The 24,578-nt window shown below is 38.3% G+C and overlaps 2 protein-coding genes across 2 annotated transcripts in view; one reads left to right on the plus strand and one right to left on the minus strand.

Annotated features, from left to right (window-relative positions):
- Positions 1-2,363: 2,363 nt before the first annotated feature.
- On the minus strand, positions 2,364-13,523 carry nfx1 (nuclear transcription factor, X-box binding 1). Its single transcript, XM_054622729.1, has 23 exons — positions 13,256-13,523; positions 11,307-12,233; positions 10,856-11,017; positions 10,456-10,533; positions 10,158-10,263; positions 9,698-9,769; positions 9,450-9,589; positions 9,215-9,314; positions 8,902-9,119; positions 8,361-8,458; positions 8,222-8,252; positions 8,049-8,131; positions 7,546-7,654; positions 7,217-7,336; positions 7,059-7,138; positions 6,738-6,968; positions 5,774-5,847; positions 5,588-5,689; positions 5,052-5,189; positions 4,867-4,933; positions 2,985-3,130; positions 2,784-2,888; positions 2,364-2,676 (listed from the first exon to the last, which is right to left on the minus strand). The coding sequence occupies exons 1-23, from the start codon at positions 13,272-13,274 to the stop codon at positions 2,601-2,603; spliced, it is 3,282 nt and encodes a 1,093-aa protein (XP_054478704.1). The 5' UTR covers positions 13,275-13,523; the 3' UTR covers positions 2,364-2,600.
- Positions 13,524-17,712: 4,189 nt separating this feature from the next.
- asap1b (ArfGAP with SH3 domain, ankyrin repeat and PH domain 1b) overlaps positions 17,713-24,578 on the plus strand; it is a 57,562-nt gene continuing 50,696 nt past the window's right edge. Inside the window, exon 1 of the mRNA XM_054622571.1 lies at positions 17,713-18,411. Coding sequence (XP_054478546.1) covers positions 18,199-18,411 — 213 coding nt within the window. The 5' untranslated portion in view covers positions 17,713-18,198. The remainder of the gene's footprint in view (positions 18,412-24,578) is intronic.

Raw genomic sequence — 24,578 nt, forward strand, 5'->3', positions numbered from 1 at the left:
ATAAAGCAGCCTTTATGTTGGGGCTGCAAGTTCTAACTGCTTCTTGGTCGACAGATTGTGAATACAAATATATCTCTTAGGTTGCATTTAATCATCTATTCATTGATAAGATAAGATAAGATAAGGTAAAATAATCCTTTATTCCTGTTCTATCTTTATTACTGTACATTTGTATTCCTGTTCTATCTTTATTTTGTTGTATAGTATGTGTATTTATTGTCTGTGTCTGTGTAGTTGTATAGTATAGTATGTGTATTTATTGTCTGTGTCTGTGTAGTTGAGCTGCTGCAACACTTGAATTTCCCCCATGGGGATCAATAAAGGAATATAATAATAATAACAAAGACACATTGTTTCCCCCAATGTTAGACCTCAATGAGGGTCTGAGTCAAACCTGTTTACAGCAGCAACCTTCAGCTCCCTAACCACATAACACTTTCTCATAAAGCAGCCTTTATGTTGGGGCTGCAAGTTCTAACTGCTTCTTGGTCGACAGATTGTGAATACAAATATATCTCTTAGGTTGCATTTAATCAGCTATTAATTGATAAGATAAGATAAGGTAAGATAATCCTTTATTAGTCGGAAATGTACAGGATTACAGCAGCATAGAGGAGAGTGCAAATAAGAGACATTGTAAAAAAGCAAGATCAAAAATAAGTATTATAAATAAGCAAATGAGCAATTAAAAAAACAGTAAAGAATCCACAGTAACTGAAATATTATATATACAGACAGAAACTATTATAACTATTGTATTGCACGGTGTATTAGTATTGCGGAGGTTTTTTAGTGTTATGTGATCTACTGGGAGCAGAGTTGGTTGTGCAACCTGACAGCAGCAGGAATGTTGATAATCAACATTTATAACATTATAGTATATCATTTGTTGTCACGCTAAATATGTGTTTGAGTTTGCTTGTATTTGTTTAGCTGTTTTTATTTGTGTTGTTCTCTAAATTTAACTATATGTTGGGGAGAAACAGAAATTCTCTGTGGGATTAAATTGATTCGGATTCTGCATCATTGCCAAATTTTGAGGATGATCACCAGCCAAAAGGGATTTCACAACCTGGCAACCCAAATTCTGCTTCTATTAATGGATTATAATGGATCTATTATGCATTTTTAAATTATCGATTTATCATTGATAAAGCCATTAGTTAACCCTTCATTAAGACTAAAGGGGAATATGAAATTTGCGAATGCAAGACTGCTACAGAGATTTACTGATACCATGAGTAAATCGATATTCATAAGCATGGAAATATTAAGATTAAAAGGATATAAAGAGGTATTATATGAGACACATCCTCTATTGCTCTCCTTTCACAGCATGGAGAATAGCTTTTATGCTTTACCCTGTTCCAAGGTTTTTTTAGGGTGAGTTTTCCTGATCCAAATCAAGGGTCTCTGGATAAAAGGTGTTGTATGCTGTACAGATTGTAAAAGCCCCTTGAGGCCAATTTGTGATTTGTGATAATAGGCTCTAAATAGAACAGACTGCACAATTTTAATCATCGCTTCTAGGTGAACTAAGCCAAATGTTATTGCATAGAAATGGCACAAAAGATATACAAAAGAAAGAACGGGCTCTACTTGTTGCTTTTATATTAAGTCTCTTGAAGTCAGGAAGAACACACTAACATTGTGGAAATGTGTGTGTGGTGGCCTCTTACTAAGAGTTCAATAAAATATAAAATATATACGAGAGAAACTGTGAGTTTCATGTCATTTCAGGAAAATCTGCAAGTCTGTGTCTCAAATCTGAGTCGGGATCTAAACTCTCTCTCAGGCTGGAGACTGAAACAGTCCATCAGCTAGAAAACAGGTTGAAAGCTGTCAAGATGACCAACATTCTCTCCATTTTTGTCCTTAAAAAAAAACAGGAATCCCACTCAGATCCATAAGTTATGAAACTGACCTCACCTACTAAATTCCTTGAGGTTTTTACTCAGGAAGAGTTTCTCAGAAAGTGCAGCACATAATCTGGGTCATAGCCGTGTTTCGAACAAAGCCTTCTTTCCGCAGTGCAGCCCACTCCTTCCCACCCACAAACTCAATCAGCAGAGGTTTACTACCGAGGCCTTGGCTCAACACCAGGAGAAAGAACAAAATATATCCTACGGCTGAACATGTTTTCTAGAACAGCAGCTCAATCTGAAGAAGCATCTACGGTTGTGTCGTGATCTCATTTATCAGTGATTGAATATTTGAGCCCATGCATTAAATTAATATCAACAATTGTGTCCTTTTAAAAAAAAAAAAAAAAAAAGAAGGATGAATTCACTTTTTATTGAGTTGGGTTCAATGAGGGACCGGTTGCTGCATACAGAGGAGGCAAAGAAAAAACACTCAGGAGCTGTTTAAAAGGATCCGTGCAGAGTTGAATCAACTTTAATGAATATTTTAAATCAAATCCTCCTCCTAGATAAACCAAGTGGATGTTCCCAAACTTAAATATTTGATTTTGAAGCCACATGAATTCTTAGTGATATTTAATGAACACAAATGAAATAAGGTGATTCAGACATTTTTTGGCAGATGTAGATTGATGTTTATGAGTAGGTCCTGAGCTTTCTTCTTCTTCGGCCTCATCTTTAGTCCTGGACATCAAAATAATCTATCACAGGCTCTTCCTTTACCATCTTGGACCATGTGCCTCCACTGGCGGCTCTGGGAGGAGAATCAAGGGGAGAAATGAGTCATGAGCAGACAGTAAAATCTAAAATCTAACATTAATATTAATAACAGTAACAAACGGCCCGAGTAGGAGGACGCACTTGCTGCTGTGTTGTTTGATGTGAGCGATGGGAGGAGGGGCCCTCCCTATGGTCTCTCTCTCTATCAGTGATGTCAGGGTTGAGTTTGGACAGGCCGACTTCCCCCTGAGGAATTGAGCAAAATACACAAATTCTTTAAATCAACAGCCAACACTTTTTACATATTTTGTTTTTATTATAACCATTTGAATAAAGCTTTACTTCTGGGCTGTGATGACCACGTTGCGTTTTGGCTCGCTGTCATAGCTCACGCTCTCCACGGTGTAAACCTCGGCCAGCTCGTGGATGATCTTGCGGTGTTCTCGGTTCATGGGTGGGAAACAGTGGCTCCTCTTTGGCTGTTTTCCCTGCAAACATCAGTAACAAGCCGTTATGTTCACTTGGGATTTAAACTGAAAAGCTTTTCAAAGAATCACTGATCTGCTTCCCACTGCCCTCCAGCTACATTGGAGTTTGTGTTTCTATCTCTCAAATACATCTTAAAATCTATTCTTAAATAAAGTGGGAGGTCAGGACCTCTGGATGCAACACAAATCTGAGGAAAGCGAGATAATTAAAAGGGTAGGAACGAAGAAAAAACATTTCTGCAAGACAAAATCTGACTAATGCTCTTGTGGCTGAATGGTAACAAATCCTTAAAGCCAAGTTAAAAAAAATCTGAACCCGAAAGAAGTTATAGCAGCAGATTAATTCACATAAATTCCCATGGTATAGCTGTAATGTACGTATGTCAACACACTTTTAGGCACGAAGTGAATGTGTGGTCTGTTTTCTGTAACATATTTCACCTGACTGTTTTATGGTACTGTACTACACAAGGAGAGTTCGGGAAATTACAAATGGCATAAAACTGCCACTTCCTCTGCCAGAAGCTAGTCAGAAAGTATCACAGCAACGTTTTGATAGAGAACTAAATAATAACCTCTGTTATAGGAGAGTATTAGCCCACACAGGAAGACCAAGAGCAGAGAAACGAGCCAGTAAAGATGCAGCAACGTGAGAAAATACGATAAAATCTTTCATAAGCAGACTCTGAGGCAGAAACGCTTTGGCCCCATGATTCATTGTTCCAGAAACGGTTTCAGCTGGTCATAAACAATACATTTTTACATTTAGCATAGAAACCAATGCAGCAGTAGCCTTGACAGCCTCGCGCCTGTTAGGCTCAATGCATCCAACAAAGCTGAAAAAAGACCACGGAGACTATTTTTCTAACTGCCCCATGAGGCACCTACTAATTTAGTCTGGCTTTACTCCGTCCTGTCAGAAATCCACAAGCAACCACAGCTGGTTCAGATCTTTTAGGTCCAGTGGAGAATTGACCGAGCCCAGAAATAGCTGAATATACAACAACCAGGTCAGAAAATAACGTATGAAATAAATATCATGATAATAAAAAGAATGCAAGCTGGCGGTTTACACAGCTAAAAGTGTCTAGTCTAATCAGATGGGCGCAGCACTTTTCGAAAACAAGTACCACGAAGCAGCCCATGCAATTGTGTAAAAGAGCAGACAGTGAACCTTTCTAATGGCACAGATTTTGAGGAACGAAAAGAGATCGTATATCAACTTTGGCTTGGATACAGAACTCATAAAATCATTTTAAAAGCTGTATTTCATGTAGAATCTGAAGAAATTTGTTGTGTATGTCAATAATTATTTGCAGAGTTGTAACATTCCGCATTTTAACTGCTACCTACAAACTTCTGCCCTCCGGTATGTGGTCCAAGGTGATGCAGCTTTAAACAAACTATGCTTTTTTTAATGTCCGTCATGTAGAGCTCATAAACAGTTTGTATCTTTGTGCATTCTGTTGTGTAAGGAGTTCATTTTCACTTGTGCACTGGCCGTTACATTCATTTCCTTGGGGGAAGATTAGGTGCCATATGTCGTTATGTAAATGAAAAATCAGTAGATGCTTCGGTATAAAAATGTTAAGGACAGAAGTTAAGGTTATTAAATTTGCAGGAACGAGAAAAGAATAAGAGCCTTGGGCTTACAACAAAGCCACCAGAGGGAGAACAAGAGGTCATCCAAACTGTCATCATCATTCTGGCAAAGGGGATCACTTGTCTCATCTTACCTTATTAGCAAGCTCAACAAGATTCCTGATCTCCTCTTCTACTTCTGTGACAAATTTCAGGTCTTTTCTAAAAGGGAAGAGAACCAGAAGAACATCAGTAATTCCTGCACAGACGAGATTAAAAAAACTAAACGGCCAGTAATAAATGTGGTAAAAAAACAGACTAAAACAGTAAAAAGTCAGACCTGGCGTCTTCCTTGAGGCTGTCGCTGTATACAGAAGTAGAGCGGGCGTTGAAGGGGTCAGAAGATAAGTCTATCTGCAACGCCTCCGCCAAACGCCTGTTTCTCTCCAAGGTAGCGCACTCTTGATCACATTCAAGCCTGAGAACACAAACTAGATCAGTTAGACAAACACGCAGGCGGGTTTCAAATCAAATCCTTAAATTTGATGCCGTTCACTCAGTGTTTGTCTGTTTGCTGTTGTAAAATGAATCTCATGAATCACCGGATATTTCTGAGTGGCTGCTGTAATCCATAAAATGCATTACCTCTGATTGATTGATTTAAATATTAATGCACAAGCAAGAAGTAATCTCTCATAGTCAACAGGAAATCAATTTCTATGCAGAGGAATACTTAAATAATGTTTCATTATTGATTAAAAAGAAACTGCATCGTGCCACTCCTTGCAGCTGTACACAAACCACTGCAGAGAAACACTTCACATCAACAGCTTTGGCCCCCAAGTCTTCAGTAACACCCTCCTGAAATCACTCTACCTGGTCTGCTTCAGCTCCTTCTTGGTGAGGAACGGGCCGATGTCCATCGAGTCCCCGAGCTGCATGTCGGACAGTTTACTGGCCATGGCGATGGCTGCATACCTGCAGTACAGAAGATTTAGGGACGTTTCAACCACGTCATATTCAAAAATTCAAACAGCTGAAAACAGAAACGGCTTAACTGACCTCTGATATGATGTGGCTGCGTCTGTGCAGGCCACCATTTCCTTTCTTCGACCGCAGTCACATTGTAGAGCGACCTGTGAAAAAATAAGAATTAGACTCCACCAGTAGTGTTTAACATACAATGGAGGCTTTTGTGAGCAGACAAATATGTCACTTTCTTGAAAGTTTGAGGCTACACGTGTGAGGAATTCCTGCAGCTGTGAAAGGTTTCATGCTGGGAGGACTGCCACTGAAAGGTTATGACTTCATCCAAGACAACTATTTATGACAGTTGAACTCTATTAGAGCAGATTTCATCAACTGCTGGAAGCCCACGTGTGGCTTAAAGGAACAGAGAGAATACACAGCTGTACTGTTGAATACAACCTTCAATAATTAGGATTTTTGACTTCTATAAACATAAAAAAGGGCAAACTTTTGCACACCAGTAGGTCGACAGGTGCGTAGGAGAATACCTAGGGTAGACAATATAGACACGGTGTCTTCTTCACTTGCATTAGGGGTATTTAGTGACAACGTTTCGGTACACAGACCTTCATCAGGTTACTTTACAAAACAATGACAGAGCATGTCTTAAATAGGTTGGTAGACCTATGTGGACCAATCAGGTCGCACTACTATAGTGACATCACTCAGTCAATCCAGAATAATTTACATCAATCCAACAAGAATCATTAACATCACATTATGGCACCAAAGGCCTACAATATCAATATGAAAACATATTGAAACTGTCATGTAAATAAAGTCTTAAATAGTTTAAAATTCACATCCACATAATAAAGACTTTTATAAACATAAAAATATTTTATATCATGGAAACAAGTTTTTATATTGAGAAACTTTACATGGTGAGAATAAATGCCTTAACTCCCCATGAATCCAGCGACAATCTGCTCAAACTTTGTAACCCATATTTCAGCTGCTGGGAGTCCAGCTGTTCTCAGGTGGCAGCGTGTTGTACCTTGGCTGAGCAGGAGGTGCGTGGGCAGCTGCTGCCGCTGTGACATGGAGCGCAGCACGGGTGGCCACAGTCTGAACGCGGCAGCGCGCAGGGCTGCTGGCAGCTGCCTCCTGCCAAACACTCGCTCCGGTGGCAGATCCGTCTGCAGCGGTGCATTTCACACGGCAGCGTTTTATTACATGTCAGGCCACAGGAAATGTCTTGCAGATGACATGGGATGTTGCTGCGTTTCTGTGGGGCCAAAAAGTGTCACTTTTAATTACAGGAATAAAAAATAAAAAAATAAACGAAAACAGAGTTATGCAGCTCAGGGGACGTTACCTCGTGCTTTCCCATGCACCATTTCTGAGTGAGGTATGTGCAGGGTGGACACTTGTCTTCACTGTGGCAGTTGTGAAACACTAAATGAGAGATAAATGTTAGGATTCTCTTTTAAAGTTTATAACTGCGATGTGAATGTTTGCTCTTTTTTATCTCACCTTGGTGGTCGCACTCGTGTCTCCTTGTACACATGCTTTTGCACTCCGGTGGCTTTGTGCCACAGGGGATTGGCGGGTACAAGACCGTGAGCCCACAGTGACACGCCAGCTCATCAAAACCTACAAACAAAAGGAATCATAGGACACCACATAAGACATAAATCATGGCACATTAATGCTAGACATAACACCACAAAGGACAAAAAACTATGTAACAATGTCAAATTAGGTTATTTTGTTTGGAATGGCAGGATAACTATGTTGGGCTTCTGAGACTTGGCTTATAAACACAGTGCTGTTGAACCGCAGGAAACGCCTTCAGGACTCACTGGACTGCCAGCAGGGCTCACAGTTTCCACGGTGACAAGGCTCCTGGCAGCGGTGGAGGCCACAGTTGAGCTTGTAGCCGCAGATCAGGTGGCACTTGTGCTCCACATTCTGGACGGACAGACAGAAACCAGTGACACCACCTCCTATTGATTAATTATATTCAACACTTTTATCAGATGTGTGCTGCAAGTTGAAATCATTTTTGTGCGTCATCTCCAGATGTTTCTAGCTTGCATGAAAAACTCCCATAAAAGTGATGAGAGTTCTAAGACCTCTATTAAAATGACAAACTTATAAATGGCATTTGACTTTACCTCGCTGTACAGTTTTACTTAAGAACTTTATAATAGTAAAATATATGTTAAATAAAGCATCAAAGTTGTTGTTTTTACAACACTAGCATCGTCTCGTTTGCCATTTCCAACATCAATTTGTTCATTTTTATGTCGAGTTTGGAAAGTATAAACTACCCATCACCGACATAGCATCACTGAATACTCACCACACAACACAGCTCGCCGCACTTGTGTCGGCCGCAGGAGCGTTTCTTGTTGCAGCGCTTCTCACAAGTGAAGACGAGCTCTTCTGTAATAGAAAGAGCCAGAAGTGAAATACCAGATAATGTAAGTAGATGGTGATTTCACATTTGTTTAACTTCATCTGTTTAAATCTCACCTTCTTTTTGGATCGTTGCACATGGGACCTCCTGAAAAAGCAAAGGATTATTTTTAAGTTCTTTGATATCATAAATGAAGCATAACGAATAACACCGCCACTGTTGTGTGATGAATGTTCTGCTGGTGTTTCTGCCTACCTTGGTCTTGGAACCACATCTACATCTGATAGTGGAGGTCAGGGAGCAGGGACCACAGCTGTCCTCGTGGCACAACTTCTCACACATATGGATGGTGTCTGAAATAAACAAAGTTATTTAAGTCCTGAGAAAGTGTAAGAACAATGCACCCAAACTCAACATAATGCACATCCTGTCTGAATGGTGGAGGAAAGGGAACAACCTCAGGATATACAATCAAATAGAAAACCTTCGGCTTGACAAGGTCTTTAAATGTGGACATATAAAGCCTGACATCATGACGTTTGATTTGACCTGTAATCTCAAATACTGAAATATTGCTACTTGACATTTTAAAGGTTTCATATCCTGTACTTGGTCAGTTTCAGATCTTGTGTGAGTGTAGCTTCACTTCCTACCATTAACCTCAAACACTTTGTCATGAGGAATTATTCAGAAACGATGTGAGAGTCTGAGGCATGTTGACAGGCAGAAGCCATCCTTTGAAAAACACAACCTTGTCCTCTTTCTAGCCAACACACACTTTGTCCGTCTTCCTTACCGCTGGAGCCACAGGCCAGGGGTTTGTTGCAGGTCTTTCCACAGGAGGGGATGGCATCAGAGCAGCTTCGTCGCTCAGAATATCCCAGCTCCAGCAGTTTGGTCAGTTGAGTCTGACTGCAGGGACACGTCTTCACCAGGCTCGGGGAGCGAGGACACGGCTGGCATGGACCGCGGTGGCACTCCAGCTGGCAGCGGTGAGCTTCGCAGTTTAGCATCCTGAATGGAGGAAAGTGAGGGTTAGGCTGTAGTGGGAACAATCTAACTGAAACTAACATGAATGGACATGATTAGTGCCACAAAGTCAGACTTACTTCCCACATATTTTTTGACAGGTGAAGTGTCCCGAACCATCAAATCTGTCTTTATCTGTGCCACACAGGACTTCACGAGTGGTGACGCCACAGTAGCACACTAAAGAAAAAAGAAAAAAAGGAGAACCTTATAATAAGTTAATTATAAAACCAGGTCATCAAAATCAAAAAGACAAATGCAGGACAGACTTTTATCTGTCAGGACATGGTGTGGAGCTGGCAAAGTGAGACTCACCCTGCTGAACTTGCAGCTGGCAGGGTTGACATGCCCCACTGTGGCACACCTGGGTGCAGGTGTGTTTAGCACAGTTGAGTAAGGCAGCACACACCGCGGCACACTGGAGCACTGCACCCTGACCACAGCGCATTGGTTGACTGCAAAAATATAAATATCATGGTGTCAAAACCACATATAAAAGGAAGCAGTCTCTTTGGGTAACACATAAATACTCAATGTTCAAAGATGATTCAAATGTAGAGGACCTGGTCTTCCCACAGATACAGGATTTTGTTATGGAGGCAGGACATTGTGGACAAGGTCCAGGGTGACAAAGGCTGAAGGGAGACACAGAAAATATTGTTTAACAAAAATACTCTTCAGCAGAATTAAATACACAGTCTGTACTATTAAAATAATCATGTGCAACTATTAAATACATCCAAAATATACTTCATTGCAATTACCAATTGTAATTATTGTTGTATCATTGGTAGAGATAGATAAAATTACAAAATTACAGACTTTAGGATTTCATCTAATGATAATTACACTTGGGATTGATTAATAATACTACCAATAATAATAATAATAATAATAATAATAATAATAATAATAATAACACTCTCCCTCCAGGCCCAACTCATTACTTCCCTGAAAACACCTCCAGATTACAAAATAAAAACGACATCAAAACACTGTTATCTGGTGATTTTCAAGGCTCACATGTTACAGGGGTGGTTGCAGTCCAGTCCGCTTCTTTTCTTCCCACACATGTCACCACAGCTGTGGGGAATCTCACTGCGCTGCCACTCTGGGTTTGTCACTTTACCTGCCAATCAAATGTAGAATAAAAAGAGTGATGACCTTGTTTTACTCACTTTCGGTGGAAGACTTGTTAGGCTACAAATGGTGGAGAAAAGAGTCTCACCGGAACAAATTATGCATTAAATTATCTAACTGGACAACTAAATTCCTATTCATGAAAATTATATTTAATTGCATGAATTAAGCAGTCACTCACCACAGAAGCAGGTGTAGGAGGTTGGTTGTTTCGGTGCAACATTCTGGCAGGCTGGACAACGCCAACCTTCAGCTGATTCTGAAAAACAGAATAAAATTATAATAATATTAACTTTTCATGAAGAGCAGATATTTCCACTAGCCTGTTACTGTAATGCACCACAATATAATGTTGATGCAGCAGGAACTTCTAAGCCCGACAGCTGTGTGGGTTTTTTTTTGTTAATGGGGCCACAGCCACTAAGTATTGTCCATCTACACAACAGTGTTATGCATTACGGTGGATTATGCTGAGGGCCTGTTGTTTAGTAGCCTCACAGAGACATCCATACTGAGTGGAGTGTGAGTCAGTGCTGCTTAAACTGGATAGCAAACATCGAGATGTATTTTAAGCGTTGTACCGTCAGCCTGAGAGGCCGGGGATCGAGCCCACTTCTTGATGCAGTTCAGGTGGAAGACGTGGAAGCAGCTCAGGCAGCTCCACACTGGGGCCATGCACCGGATGATGTCACAGCAAACCATGCACTCATACTTCTCCTCAGACAGCTGCTCAATCAGACACCCTGTGGAGGAAAGAGATCAGAGGTTCACATTTTACTCTACAAAGAGCTGGATCAAGCAGAAAGGGGAATATACTATATAGTCAACCAGTGTTATAGAATCGTTTTATGTAACTGTGAAGCTAGTTAATGTGCAAATAAAGTCAAGGTGTCATGTAGGTAAAGCTTCCAAACAAATTTCATTTTGGACACTGACAAATTATTGAAAATGTCCACTGTGAGCTATCTCGGCATCCTGTCATATTAAAAATATGATAAAGGCGTAAAAAGTTGAAAGGAGTTATAGTCTAACCTGTCTGTGTCTCCTTGCTCTCCGGCACCTTGTCCCAGGTCCTCTGGACCGGCCTGTGGTTCTGATGATGGGTTCTTCTCCCTCCTCTGGCCTGGAGGGGCGTGAGTCGTCCTGAGCCTCGTCCAGCTTTACCGCCAGGATCCTGAGATGATCTGCCATAGCCAGAGTCATCTTGGACACTGGACCTCCTCTCTGAGCTCTGAGTTTCCTCTTGAAGTGGTAATTTGGGCGGTTTGATTGGCCCTTGGCGTCGTTTTACGTCAGGTTGTTTCCTCTGATGATCATCATGTTGAGAGTCCGGACCGGTCCTGCTCCTCTGACTTCTTTCTCTGATGTCTAAAGCGGGGTTTTCTCTTTTGGTGTCGTTTGACCTCGGACTATCAGTGTTGTTCTCTTTCAAGCGAGCGCCCTTTTCATTTTGTTGTCCTCTCCTCTGCTCCTGGCTAAACTTCCTTGTTTTTTTAGCCCCGGCATCCGAGTCTCCATTGGTTTGTCCGAGATTCCTTTCTGCATCTTCTCTTCGCCAGCTGGGTCCCTCGGGTCCATCATCCATAGGATGTGCCCTAGAGTGAAAACCCCCTGCACCCCTGTTGTTAGCACTATATGGACCCAAGTCACCTCCAGGTCTTTGCCAACTGGAGCCACCAAAATTCCCATTTACACCTCTATTTCCTTCTCTTCTCCCTCTACCTCGGCCTCGCCATCTGGCTCCATCCTCCCCCTGGTAGGGAGGATGCTGCTGCATTGCATAATCGGAATTATCGTGGCCAAATGGGGGTTTAAAGCCCTGATGAAAGTGTCCATATTGCTGAGGAGGATCATGATTATTCAGGTTTCTGTCATTGTTGTATCTGGACCGGCCTCTTCTGGATTTGTTCTGATATGGTTTTGGATGTGACGCCTCATTTGGATTGAGGTCAGGTGGGTCTGCAAACAGAAAAAGACATAACATTTATTTCTACAATCAACACTTGTAATGATGAAGGCACTTGCAAATGACAAGGTATCACAAAATGTAAACCATAATTTGGTGTTCCAATTTTTTACCTCTTTACTTAAGATTTCATTAAACTTTTTTTCTTATTACAAAAAGTACCAAAACACTGGCAACGAGGAAGATCTTGGGTAGATAATAATGAGAATAAATATGAAACAAAATTGAAATCATACCCCCTAAACTAAAAAGAAATCTGGTTTGAATTGACATCAAACACTTTTACAAAGCTTGTTTACAAGATGTTTATCTATAGAGGGAACCATAAAACGCATCTTTGGATGGATGGGGGAAAAACAACACTGAATGGAAATGCTTTTGACTCTTTCAGTCCATAAACAGTTACTGATTACACTCAAACAAACTGCTCCCAAATCCAAAGTAAGAAGCCTGAAGTTGTGTGTGTGTGTGTGTGTGTGTGTGTGTGTGTGTGTGTGTGTGTGATAAACTCAACCAAATACAGCTACAGTGAGTATGCTATAAAGAGGGAATGGAAACAATGAGTCAATCATGTTAGTTGATGATTCACAAGTCATTTATTGTGTCATTAAATCAGCCTATAACCAAATCAATTGCTACCAGAGCCCAGGTATTGATCAATCCAGGTTGTACAGACAGCAGTTACACCACAGAAAACTACTCAACTAAGCCAACAAATCACAATCATGACACTGGGTCCAAGTCCAAGGTGTGACGTTGGCACTTGTCACATGACGTCACAACAGCGTTATAAAAGAAAAACATCAGCATTCAGCTCGCTGTTAGCTGAAAGTTAGCTAACAGCGAGCTATGCATCGAAATTAGCTTTGTTTTCTCTCAATAAAGAATAAATATGAAACAATAGAAAGCGAGTTTAATGAGCAGACTGTCGTTACAGAGTGATTTAGTTGAGTTGTGGCAGTAGAAGTAGTTTATTTATGGACGTATAGGCGGGTTTGGGCAGCATGCTGGTTACCTGAGGAGCCCTCGGCCATTCAGTGTCCCCTCAGTTTGAAGAAAACAGGCTGTTAATGAGGTGACAACCGTATCCAAGGAGACGGCAACAGTATCCTCTTCTTCCCCTCTGTACTGGTTGTTAAAATTGAGAAGAACCCCCTAAAGAAGCAGCAGCAATCTGCTCCTACCTTCAGCTCACTTTGTCAACACTAGCTTGAAGCTAACAGGCTATGTTGAGCTAGCGGTGTAGCAAAAGCGAGCATTAGCGGAAGTTCCGGTCAGGATTTTCAAAGTAAAACGGAAACGGAAATAAAATACAGAAAACACATTTTATAGGATTTTGGTTTTAAAAACTTAAATCACAAGTTTGGACACACCTTCTCATTCAATGTTTTTTTTTTTTTTCTTTTTTCTACATTGTAGATTAATATTGAAGACATCCAAACTATGAAGGAACACATATGGAATTATGTGGTAAACAAACCAGAATATGTTTTATATTTTAGATTCTTCAAAGTAGTTGAATGAGAAGGTGTGTCCAAACTTTTGACTGGTACTGTACTTAGAAATAAATATATTTTTTTCAGTATTATTATTATTATTATTATTATTATTATTATTATTATTATTATTATTATTATAATTTGCGAGGAAATCCCATCCATAAATTAATAATAGTGAACGGCCACAAGGTGGCGCTGCATGTTTGGATGAGTACAATAGGAAATATGGAGGCTTCTCTAATTGAGAATAGTGGGGAAAATCTAATTACAGCACCAGTCAAAAGTCTGGACACACCTTCTCATTCAACTACTTTGAAGAATCTAAAATATAAAACATATTCTGGTTTGTTGAGCATTTGTTTGTTTACCACATAATTCCATATGTGTTCCTTCATAGTTTGGATGTCTTCAATATTAATCTACAATGTAGAAAAAAATAAAAATAAAGAAAAAACATTGAATGAGAAGGTGTGTCCAAACTTTGGCTGGTACTGTATGTCTAAACATATTCGAGTATACTTAATAGTTGTGCATGTTCCTGCATTTTTTATAACAACTGTTTTCTTAATATGATTTTACAAGATATATAACTTTGAGCTGAACAACCTAAGCAACTGATTAGGAAAAATCCACACGTCCATGGTGACAATAAGGCCTAATATATCTAAGATTTTTAAGATATTATCACACACATGTGAAGTAGTATATATTACATTGTGGCAAATTTCTGTTTGTGTGTTATACATACACATATTGTATTACATTTATGGCATATTTTCCTGTATTGGCAGTCTGGAAACTAATTGAGAATAGTGGGGAAAATAAAATTAAGTCTAAACATATTAGAATATACTTAATAGTTGTGCATGTTCCTGCATTTTCTATAACAACAGTTTTAAAAATGTAGGTGTATAAAATCTTTATATTTTTTATATATATTATCTTTAATCTCACTTAATATAATTTTACAAGATATATAACTTTGAGGTGAACAACCTAAGATAAAATAAGATAAGATAAGATAAAATAATCCTTTATTAGTCCCGCAGCGGGGAAATTTACAGGATTACAGCAGCATAGATATAGTGCAAACAAGGTACATAGTAGAAAAAAACCAACAAGTATTTTAAATAAGTAAGTAAGTAGGAAAAATAAAAAATCCACAATAACTAAAAAAAAATTAACAACAGTTTTAAAAATGTAGGTGTATAAAATCTTTATATTTTTTATACATATTATCTTTAATCTCACTTAATATGATTTTACAAGATATATAACTCTGAGGTGAACAACCTATGCAACTGGTTTGGGGAAATCATTACTTCTGTGTTGATAATATCTCTAAGATTTTTAAGATATTATGACACAAGTTGGTTTAAAAAAAAAAAAGGAAGTAGTATATATTACATTGTGGCAAATGTCTGTTTGTGTGTTATACATACACATATTGTATTACATGTCTGGATGCAAACCTGGTTGCCTTGGAGACAATGACGTTTCAAATAAATTAAAATGAACTGAATTTATTTAAAAAAAGGAGGATAATATTTACCATACAGACAATTACATATTTTGTAAATTCATAAAATAATTATTTGGACACTTATATGGTATTAATATATGAATACTAACTCAATACCTTTTTTTTTTTTTTTTCAGCTGAAGTAAAGTGAAATAAAGTGACGTAAACTCATCTGACAGTAGGGGACACTGGTGCAAACTCAATAAAACCAACTGCTCTGTTTAATCAGCACACAGCCATGTTAGACGAGGAAAATGAATGTAATGACCGGCTGTTACTCACACAAATGATAGATATCACATTAAAACACAACATTAGGACATGATTTGGAGAAATGATTTATGACGTCAGTCATTCTCAAGATTCTACGTCATCACGTAAAAAAACGTCAAAACCTAACGGACGATTTTTAACCGTTAACGTTGGAGATCAAAAGAGGCTTTACGTTGAATGTTGCTGCTTTTGAAGGCAACTAGGAGCAATTTGCATCATTTATATAGGCTCATGTTGTTCTGATAACACTCAGTACTATATATTGTTTTATAGTTGTCGCTTCAAGGCAAACAAACGAAACATTAATGCGTTTTTTTTCCGCCTGTAAACCGCTGTTTCCTGCGGCAAACAGGCCCTAGAGTCGTGAGGGTCCCTATCGCGCATGCGCAGAGTGACATCTCTGGCCCCATCAACCAGGCGGAGTGGGTGGGAGAGAGTTGTGTGAAGCTGCCACCAATGGGAGCAGAATGCCGTAAAATAGATACATATATTTTCAAAATAAAATAGTAAAACTAGAGTGCTTTTTGTTAGAAAACAGCTGTAGTTGTCCATTATGTTAACAATTGGATTGTATATATTCAGAAGTTGTTTTTTTTAAAACTTCAAATTAATAAATTGTAGTACAATAGCTTCAATACATTTTCAATACATAGTGGCTTTCAACCATAGAAATAAGATAAAATAAGATAATTATTATTAGTCCCGCAGCGGGGAAATTTACAAGATTACAGCAGCATAGGTTATAGTGCAAACAAGAGACATAGTTAAAGAAAAACAAGATAAAATAAAATAAAAAACAAGCATTATAAATAAGTGATAAAAACAGTAAAGAATCCACAATAATTGAAATATTATATGTACAGACAGAAAAACTATTATAACTATAATTGCACAGTGTATTGTATTGTTGTATTATTGTAAATACAAGTACTTCCCAATTTCCAGCCTACACATTTATTACATTACATTACATTACAGTCATTTAGCAGACGCTTTTATCCAAAGCGACTTACACTAAGTGTATTCAACATAGGTATTCAAGAGAACTACAAGTCACCAGAAGTCATAAGTGCATCTCCTTTCTTAAACAAGCATCTAATAGCATTCCTCATAAGGCAGTGCCTTATCTTTGTGGTGCACATTTTGCACATCAGTCTAAAATGCGCTCAACCTTTCACTACTATGTGGAGTCATGGTTTACTCAAGTTTTAACACACTTGCTATTTAACCATCGAATCCTGGGAAACACTTACAAAATGTGACAAAGTTGGCAGGTATTTAAAAATGCTCAACAAACCATTCAACTACTTTGAAGAATCTAAAATATAAAAGTTTGGACACACCTTCTCATTCAATGGTTTTTCTTTATTTTATTCTTTATTTGTTTCTACATTGTAGATTAATATTGAAGACATCCAAACTATGAAGGAACACATATGGAATTATAAGGTGTGTCCAAACTTTTGACTGGTACTGTATTTAGAAATAAATAAAAAAATTCAGTATTTAGAAATAAATATATTTTTTTATTATTATTATTATTATTATTATTATTATTATTTATTATTATTATAAGGTGTGTCCAAACTTTTGACTGGTACTGTATTTAGAAATAAATATATTTTGTTTTTTCTTTCAGTATTATTATTATTATTATTACTATTATTATTATTATTATTATTATTATTATTATTATTATTATTATTACTACTACTATTATTATTATTATTATTACTACTACTATTACTACTATTATTATTATTATTATTACTATTATTATTATTATTACTATTATTATTATTATTACTATTATTATTATTATTATTATTATTATTATTATTATTATTATTATTATTACTATTACTACTATTATTATTATTATTATTATTACTATTATTATTATTATTATTATTATTATTATTATTATTATTATTATTATTATTATTATTATTATTATTATTATTATTATTATTATTATTATTATTATTATTATTATTATTATTATAATTATAAGGTGTGTCCAAACTTTTGACTGGCCCTGCAATGTATTAAAATGAATCCCTCCTCCCTCAATGAATCATTCCAACATGAAGCTTACCAAACCAAAAGTCACCCCTGCGGTGTTTTACTCTGAAAATCCTCCCCGGATGCCTTCTCGCTCCTCCCCTCCAGCTTGACACGTGGTCGGCGCAGCAGCAGAGCGCGGCGGTGAGCGTGTTCCTGCAGCAGCGTCCAGCGTTAAAAAGCACCAACCACGGCTGAAGAAAGGAGCTCAAACCCCCGCTGCAGCCACAGACGACCCGGGCGGACCATGGACTATGCTAGATCCTAAACACAGGCTGGTATCTGCGGGCTGTTTGTGGACGACCGGCTGGTTATTGAACATCTGCAGAGCATAATGAGGGCATCCGCTATTCTCCACTGTGGCTTCTCCTCCGAGGTCTAGAGACGCAGAGTGACACTGTTTTTATTTTATTTAGACAAGGAAAAAGACACATCCTGCAGAGATTGAGTGGATTCCCTCCTCCCATGGGCCCTGGGGAGCAGTGAAGTCATCTGAGAAGATCATCCTCATAGTTCTGCACACTTCTGCAGAGAAAAATCAGCATTCCCCATCTCACCAGTCCTCCCACTGCTTTCTCCCCCTGGTTTTCTAACTAGTGCATGCTTTTCCCCCTCTGTGCATTCATCTCCAACCCTCCAGTGGTCTCCCCTCTCTCTCTCTCTCTATACCTCCCCCCAGTTAAAAGGATGCCGGATCAAATATCGGTGTCCGAGTTTCTCTCGGAGACAACAGAGGATTACAATTCTCCAACAACATCCAGCTTCACCACCCGACTGCAGAGCTGCAGGAACACAGTGAACGTGCTGGAGGAGGTAAGGCCATGATGTCAGCCTGTCTGCAAGATGCATGCATGGATGGAGATGCCTTATTAAACAACTCAACCAAAAATAATGTTATTATATTAAAAAAAATGCACATTTAATGCAAATACAACAGTGGAGATGCCTTATTAAACAACTCAACCAAAAATAATATTATTATATTTAAAAAAAAGCACATTTAATGCAAATACAACAGTGGAGATGCCTTATTAAACAACTCAACCAAAAATAATATTATTATATTAAAAAAAAAAAGCACATTTAATGCAAATACAACAGTGGAGATGCCTTATTAAACAACTCAACCAAAAATAATATTATTATATTTCAACCAAAAATAATATTATTATAAAAAAAAAAGCACATTTAATGCAAATACAACAGTGGAGATGCCTTATTAAACAACTCAACCAAAAATAATATTATTATATTTATTAAAAAAAAAAAGCACATTTAATGCAAATACAACAGTGGAGATGCCTTATTAAACAACTCAACCAAAATAATATTATTTATTATATTTAAAAAAAAGCACATTTAATGCAAATACAACAGTGGAGATGCCTTATTAAACAACTCAACCAAAAATAATATTATTATATTTAAAAAAAAGCACATTTAATGCAAATACAACAGTGGAGATGCCTTATTAAACAACTCAACCAAAAATAATATTATTATATTAAAAAAAAAAGCACATTTAATGCAAATACAACAGTGGAGATGCCTTATTAAACAACTCAACCAAAAATAATATTATTATATTAAAAGAAATGCACATTTAATGCAAATACAACAGTGGAGATTCCTTATTAAACAACTCAACCAAAAATAATATTATTATATTAAAAAAAAAGCACATTTAATGCAAATACAACAGTGGAGATGCCTTATTAAACAACTCAACCAAAAATAATATTATTATATTAAAAAAAATGCACATTTAATGCACAATTACATGGGAGAATACATTGCATTACATTGCCACAATGTAATATATACTACTTAAAAAATAAAATAAAGAAAAACCATTGAATGAGAAGGTGTGTCTTTTGACTGGTACTGTATATGTTGTATGAATTCTCTCATCACAAAAAGCAGGCCAATTAACATATACAGTACCAGTATATACTACTTCACATGTGTGTGATAATATCTTAAAAATCTTACATATATTAGGCCTTGTTGTCACCATAGACGTGTGGATTTTTCCTAATCAGTTGCTTAGGTTGTTCACCTCATAGTTATATATCTTGTAAAATCATATTAAGAAAACAGTTGTTATAGAAAACGCAGGAACATGCACAACTATTAAGTATATTCTAATATGTTTAGACATACAGTACCAGTCAAAAGTTTGGACACACCTTCTCATTCAATGGTTTTTCTTTATTTTTATTTTTTTCTACATTGTAGATTAATATTGAAGACATCCAAACTATGAAGGAACACATATGGAATTATGTGGTAAACAAACAAATGCTCAACAAACCAGAATATGTTTTATATTTTAGATTCTTCAAAGTAGTTGAATGAGAAGGTGTGTCCAAACTTTTGACTGGTACTGTATATTACATTACATTACAGTCATTTAGCAGACGCTTTCATCCAAAGCGACTTACAATAAGTGTATTCAACATAGGTATTCATGTCACCAGAAGTCATAAGTGCATCTCCTTTCTTAAACAAGCATCTAAGAGCATAAACCAGAGGAATACAGTTTATTTGCACCCAAAGCTTCACCCTAAATTCAACTGGTCATACAAAATCCCTCTAGAGGCCAAAATACATTATTGTGTTGCACATCCTCCCTAAATAAAATAAAATAACTACACCTGTTGAACTGCAGCTGTGAAAGTGCATTTTTTTAAATTGATGTCCCTGATGCAAAAATGGACATTTCCCGCCCCCACATAGAGAGTTAATGGAGGTGTTGGGTGTAGGTCACCTCTCATCTTGTGAATCTGCTGCTCTTTTTCTTACCAGATATGTGGAGGTATAATAGAGCGGGTGGATGGCTTTGGTGGTGGAGGGAACAGGAAGATGTGCACTCAGGCCTGCAGCTCTCTGTGTTCACTATTACATAACTCACAGCTTCAGAGCATGCTGCCAGGCTGTAGCAGTGTGTGTGTTTATGTGTGTTTATGTGTGTGTGTGTGTGTCGGAGAGAGAGAAATACCTTCCCTAGTCACTGGCAGTCAAATCTGGATTTAACTGTTTCAGTATTATAGACATTCCCCACTCTCATGTCGGCCAGATTGCATTAAAAAATGAAATATTTACTCTCAAAAGTGAAATGTTGTGCAGAAACACACCCAAAGTCACACTCTATGATGCTGTGTCACCTTTGAGAAATCAGGCCAGGCGGGTGGGTTGCTATGTGTGTGTTTCCCACTTTCCCCACCCCCACCATCACCATAATCCTCCACTGGCATCCTTCCTGCTATGGTTAAATGGAGCATCAAACCAGGATGTAGCGCACACCTTCTCTGATGTCCGCTAACGCCAAAATGTGACCTCATTTCCCGCTTTAAAGCTGCAGACATGAATGACTTCAGACTCGCATTATTTAGAGTAATCTGTCATGTGTAGCAGAAACATTCAAAGTGCCTAAATGGGAGGTTATTTGTGATTTAAATAATCACATGTAAACATTCAGATGAGCAGGACAGTAACCAGATATGTTTGTTTAAAGGGGGGGGATGACACAGGCCCAGTTCTCTCTTCAACAGCCACTTCAACAAACAGTCCGTGCCATCCATCACTTCTATCTTCAGTCTTTTTACAGGCTTATTATATCATGATCGTTTTTTAAAAATCGACTAAAGCAGATCCAGGGCCGTGTTTATTCTCAACCCCGGAGCCCACTTTGTGTCTGCTGACTGTAACGAGGAGAAGGCTCGCATCATGAATCACCTCTCTGGCTCCGTGCCTCTGAACCCGGAGACTGCAGCAGCACAAACGAAAAACATCTGTTGGGAGAAGGGCCGCCATGTGCGCTGCGCTTCAGTAGCCGCTGTGGAATTTTTTGTTGCAGAGATCACATGACAGGGACGACCATTATGCTGGTTACCAAAGAGCGAGCCGGCGTGCTCTTCAGGGTTTTAAACAAAGGCAAGATGCCCCTGAAAGATTATTTTGGGCGAGGATAGTTGGCCTGTTGGGTAACTCAAACTGGGAAACACCCATCAGACGGCAAAGACACAAGCACACAGTCGGCCTAAAGATGAATACGGTTAGATTAGTGTCTGTTTATTCAAATGGACTACCCTGTTTGATGCCTGCATAGACATGTAGGGACCCACTTGCATCATGCGCCCAGAGCTGCTGCAGTGAAGTCGAACTGCCTTCAGCTTCACTAAGCCTGAAGAGGAGTTTGTTTAAAGTGTCCCGGGTTTCTGCTGAGCTCAGAGGTTCCTGACCTCAAATTTAAACCATTCAGTCCTTTTTTATTTTTAGTCTTTTACCCTCCCGAGTCACTTCCTCGGTATGTTGACAAGGTCAATTATGCAAAGGTACAGCTTGAATATTTAATGCTGTAACTTGAGGGGGCGATTTGACCCGCAGGATGGTCGGAGTCATCTGGTGGTGCAAAGAAAGGAAAAAAAAAAACAGTTGTCGCAGCATCATATTGTCCTAATTCATTAATTATGGATTACTGCATAATTACACCAAAGTATTCACGAGTCACCGGCTTCCACCCTGTTACTTTTTTCTCTCTCAGAACAATGAGCAGCACAATGGCGAGATACAAATCTTAACAATAACCTTTCTGCCTTTGTGTGTATGTGTGTGTGGGTGGCAGACCGGAAGCCGTGTTGGTATGTGGTGTGGGTTTTATTTTGGTGTCATCTTTGGTTCTAAGCCGTCATTGTTGTGGTGCTGGTTTTTTTCCACTGCATTTCCCAGAAATCGGTGGGTTGTTTTTTTTTGTCGGGAAGTTGTAAATGGTAATCATCATTTGTTCATCCAGATTCCAAAGATTAGAGCTGCAACTAGGAGCAATTTTCATTATTGATTGTTGGCGAAAGAATGGCAGTGAATGTCCTCCCTTATTCCAGGAACTCTTCAGTGATGTGAATGAGAGAAAAAGCAAAAAAATCTTGCATTTTTCACACTAGAACCCAAAAGATATATGGTGATGGAAGCAAACGGATCATTTTGTTGGTCGGTTAGTTTGGCGAACAGCCAAAGCCAGATATCTTACAACGTTTAACCCCGTTGCCATGGATTTCTGTTTGTTAATTCATGCTCATGGCTCTTTATTTCGCATAACTTAATTGGCAGATTGCCATGACATTAGCCAAGCACATTTTGACTATCCAGGGGAAAACCCCTTTTTGTTTTTTATGACCCCCTGACCTTTTTTTTTGAGTGCCATCCTGAGGGCAAACCTAACATTTTTGGCACCATATCCACAATACTGATAAAACCCTCCAAAATAGGAAGGTTTCTATGTTTTATTATGTTGTTTGTGACACCCAAGACTTCTGTATTGATGTGTGTTTTGAACATTTCGCCTCAGGCAGCATCTGCTTTTATTGTCTCGGGTTACCTAGCAGCTTATAACAGTCAACCCAAAAATGTAACTGAATAACTTTCTGTACACAAACCATGAATCATTTCTGCCCTTAAGGTTGCTGATAATGGTAACTAACACTTTTCTCTTCTAATTCTAGATTTACACCAATATATACAGTTTGTATTGCCTTAAAACTTACTCTATTACATAAAGTCACAAGTTAACCTCACTACATAATATATCACAGTATGTTTGAATGTTTATTATATTCAAAGTGTAGTTTTTGCTTTTGTAGTTGTGGAAGTCTTGTTTTCTTGTTTTTGGTTAATACGAGTGCCTTAGCAACACAATAAATGGATTAGTATAATTGGTTAGTGAGATGGAAAATTGATAGGCTACTATACAGGAAATTGATTCATTATATAATATTATTATACAAAGTAATTATTTCCGCAAAACCATCAACCATTCTTGAGTTGCAGATTCTTAAACGTGAGGATTTGTTGCTTTTCTCGGTTTTATTTCATCCTAAAGAGAATATCTTTGAGTGTGGAACTGTTGGTCGGAAAACCCCACATTTTTCAGAATTATCTGACGCTAATCGACATAATGATGAATCAAGGAACTAAACGGCAGATTCATTGATAATGAAAGCGTTAGCTGCAGCTCTGAGTCACAATAGCAGAGCAGCAGAAAACCGCAAATCTGACATTTTCTCATATGAATGTTTCAAAGGTTTTTACTCTATGACTCATCGGCTTTTTCTGATATAAGTTAATATTAGCAGCAGGCACTTGTTATTCCCTCGTGGGGCCTGTATTGTCTCCCTCTCTACCCCACAGATGGCACTTTACGTCATTGGGTTTGCTTTTCCCTGAACCACACAGAGCCAAAGCAGCGATACAAGGGAAACCCTCACTGCATTGGCATTCCTTTGAGCACGCCTCTCGCACCACATCACATGGGCTGCACCAGAAAAATGTTGACTTTTCACAGTCATTCTATTCAAGCATGGCTGGGCTTGACCTAATAGGCAGAGGCCTTTCATCATTTTTATATTTACGTAACAGCCTTTTCAGTCGCAGCATTTTCAGCTCGAGACACTTTTGATGCCATCCTGTGTTTTTTTTTTTTTTTTTTTTTTTAAAAGAAGCTGTATGAGGAGTTTTTATTCCAATTCACTGCGTAAGTGACTGCCCGAAGTCGCCGTAGAGTTATACAAAGATTGCAAAAGATCAAGTTTACAAAATGTCTCAGAAATGTTGCCCGGGAAAGGATTTAACATTCCTTTCATTCTTTTAGAAGCTTAAAAGTTTATTTTCGTCAATTTCTACGAGTTAGTGTCACTCCAGTCAAGTGTTGGATGCCTCATTTGGGAAGAAGCTCGTCTCAAAGGTGCCCTGTGGAGATTGTAAAACTGGTGACGCTGTAGAGAAAGATGTCAATGGAATACACATGTGGTAATGTGCTGTAAAAGCCAGCAAAGCAACCAAGAAAAAGGAGTACAAGACCAACCCAAACTGATGAGAACAATGCTGGTTTTAACCTCCTCTGCTCCACCCATCTTTACCATAGGCCCATTGTTTTTGGTGGTGGGAGATAGCAGGTTAACAGTATACTCCATATAAGTAGTGGT

Source organism: Anoplopoma fimbria, chromosome 21 (genome assembly GCF_027596085.1).
Source record: "Anoplopoma fimbria isolate UVic2021 breed Golden Eagle Sablefish chromosome 21, Afim_UVic_2022, whole genome shotgun sequence".
NCBI lineage: Eukaryota > Metazoa > Chordata > Actinopteri > Perciformes > Anoplopomatidae > Anoplopoma > Anoplopoma fimbria.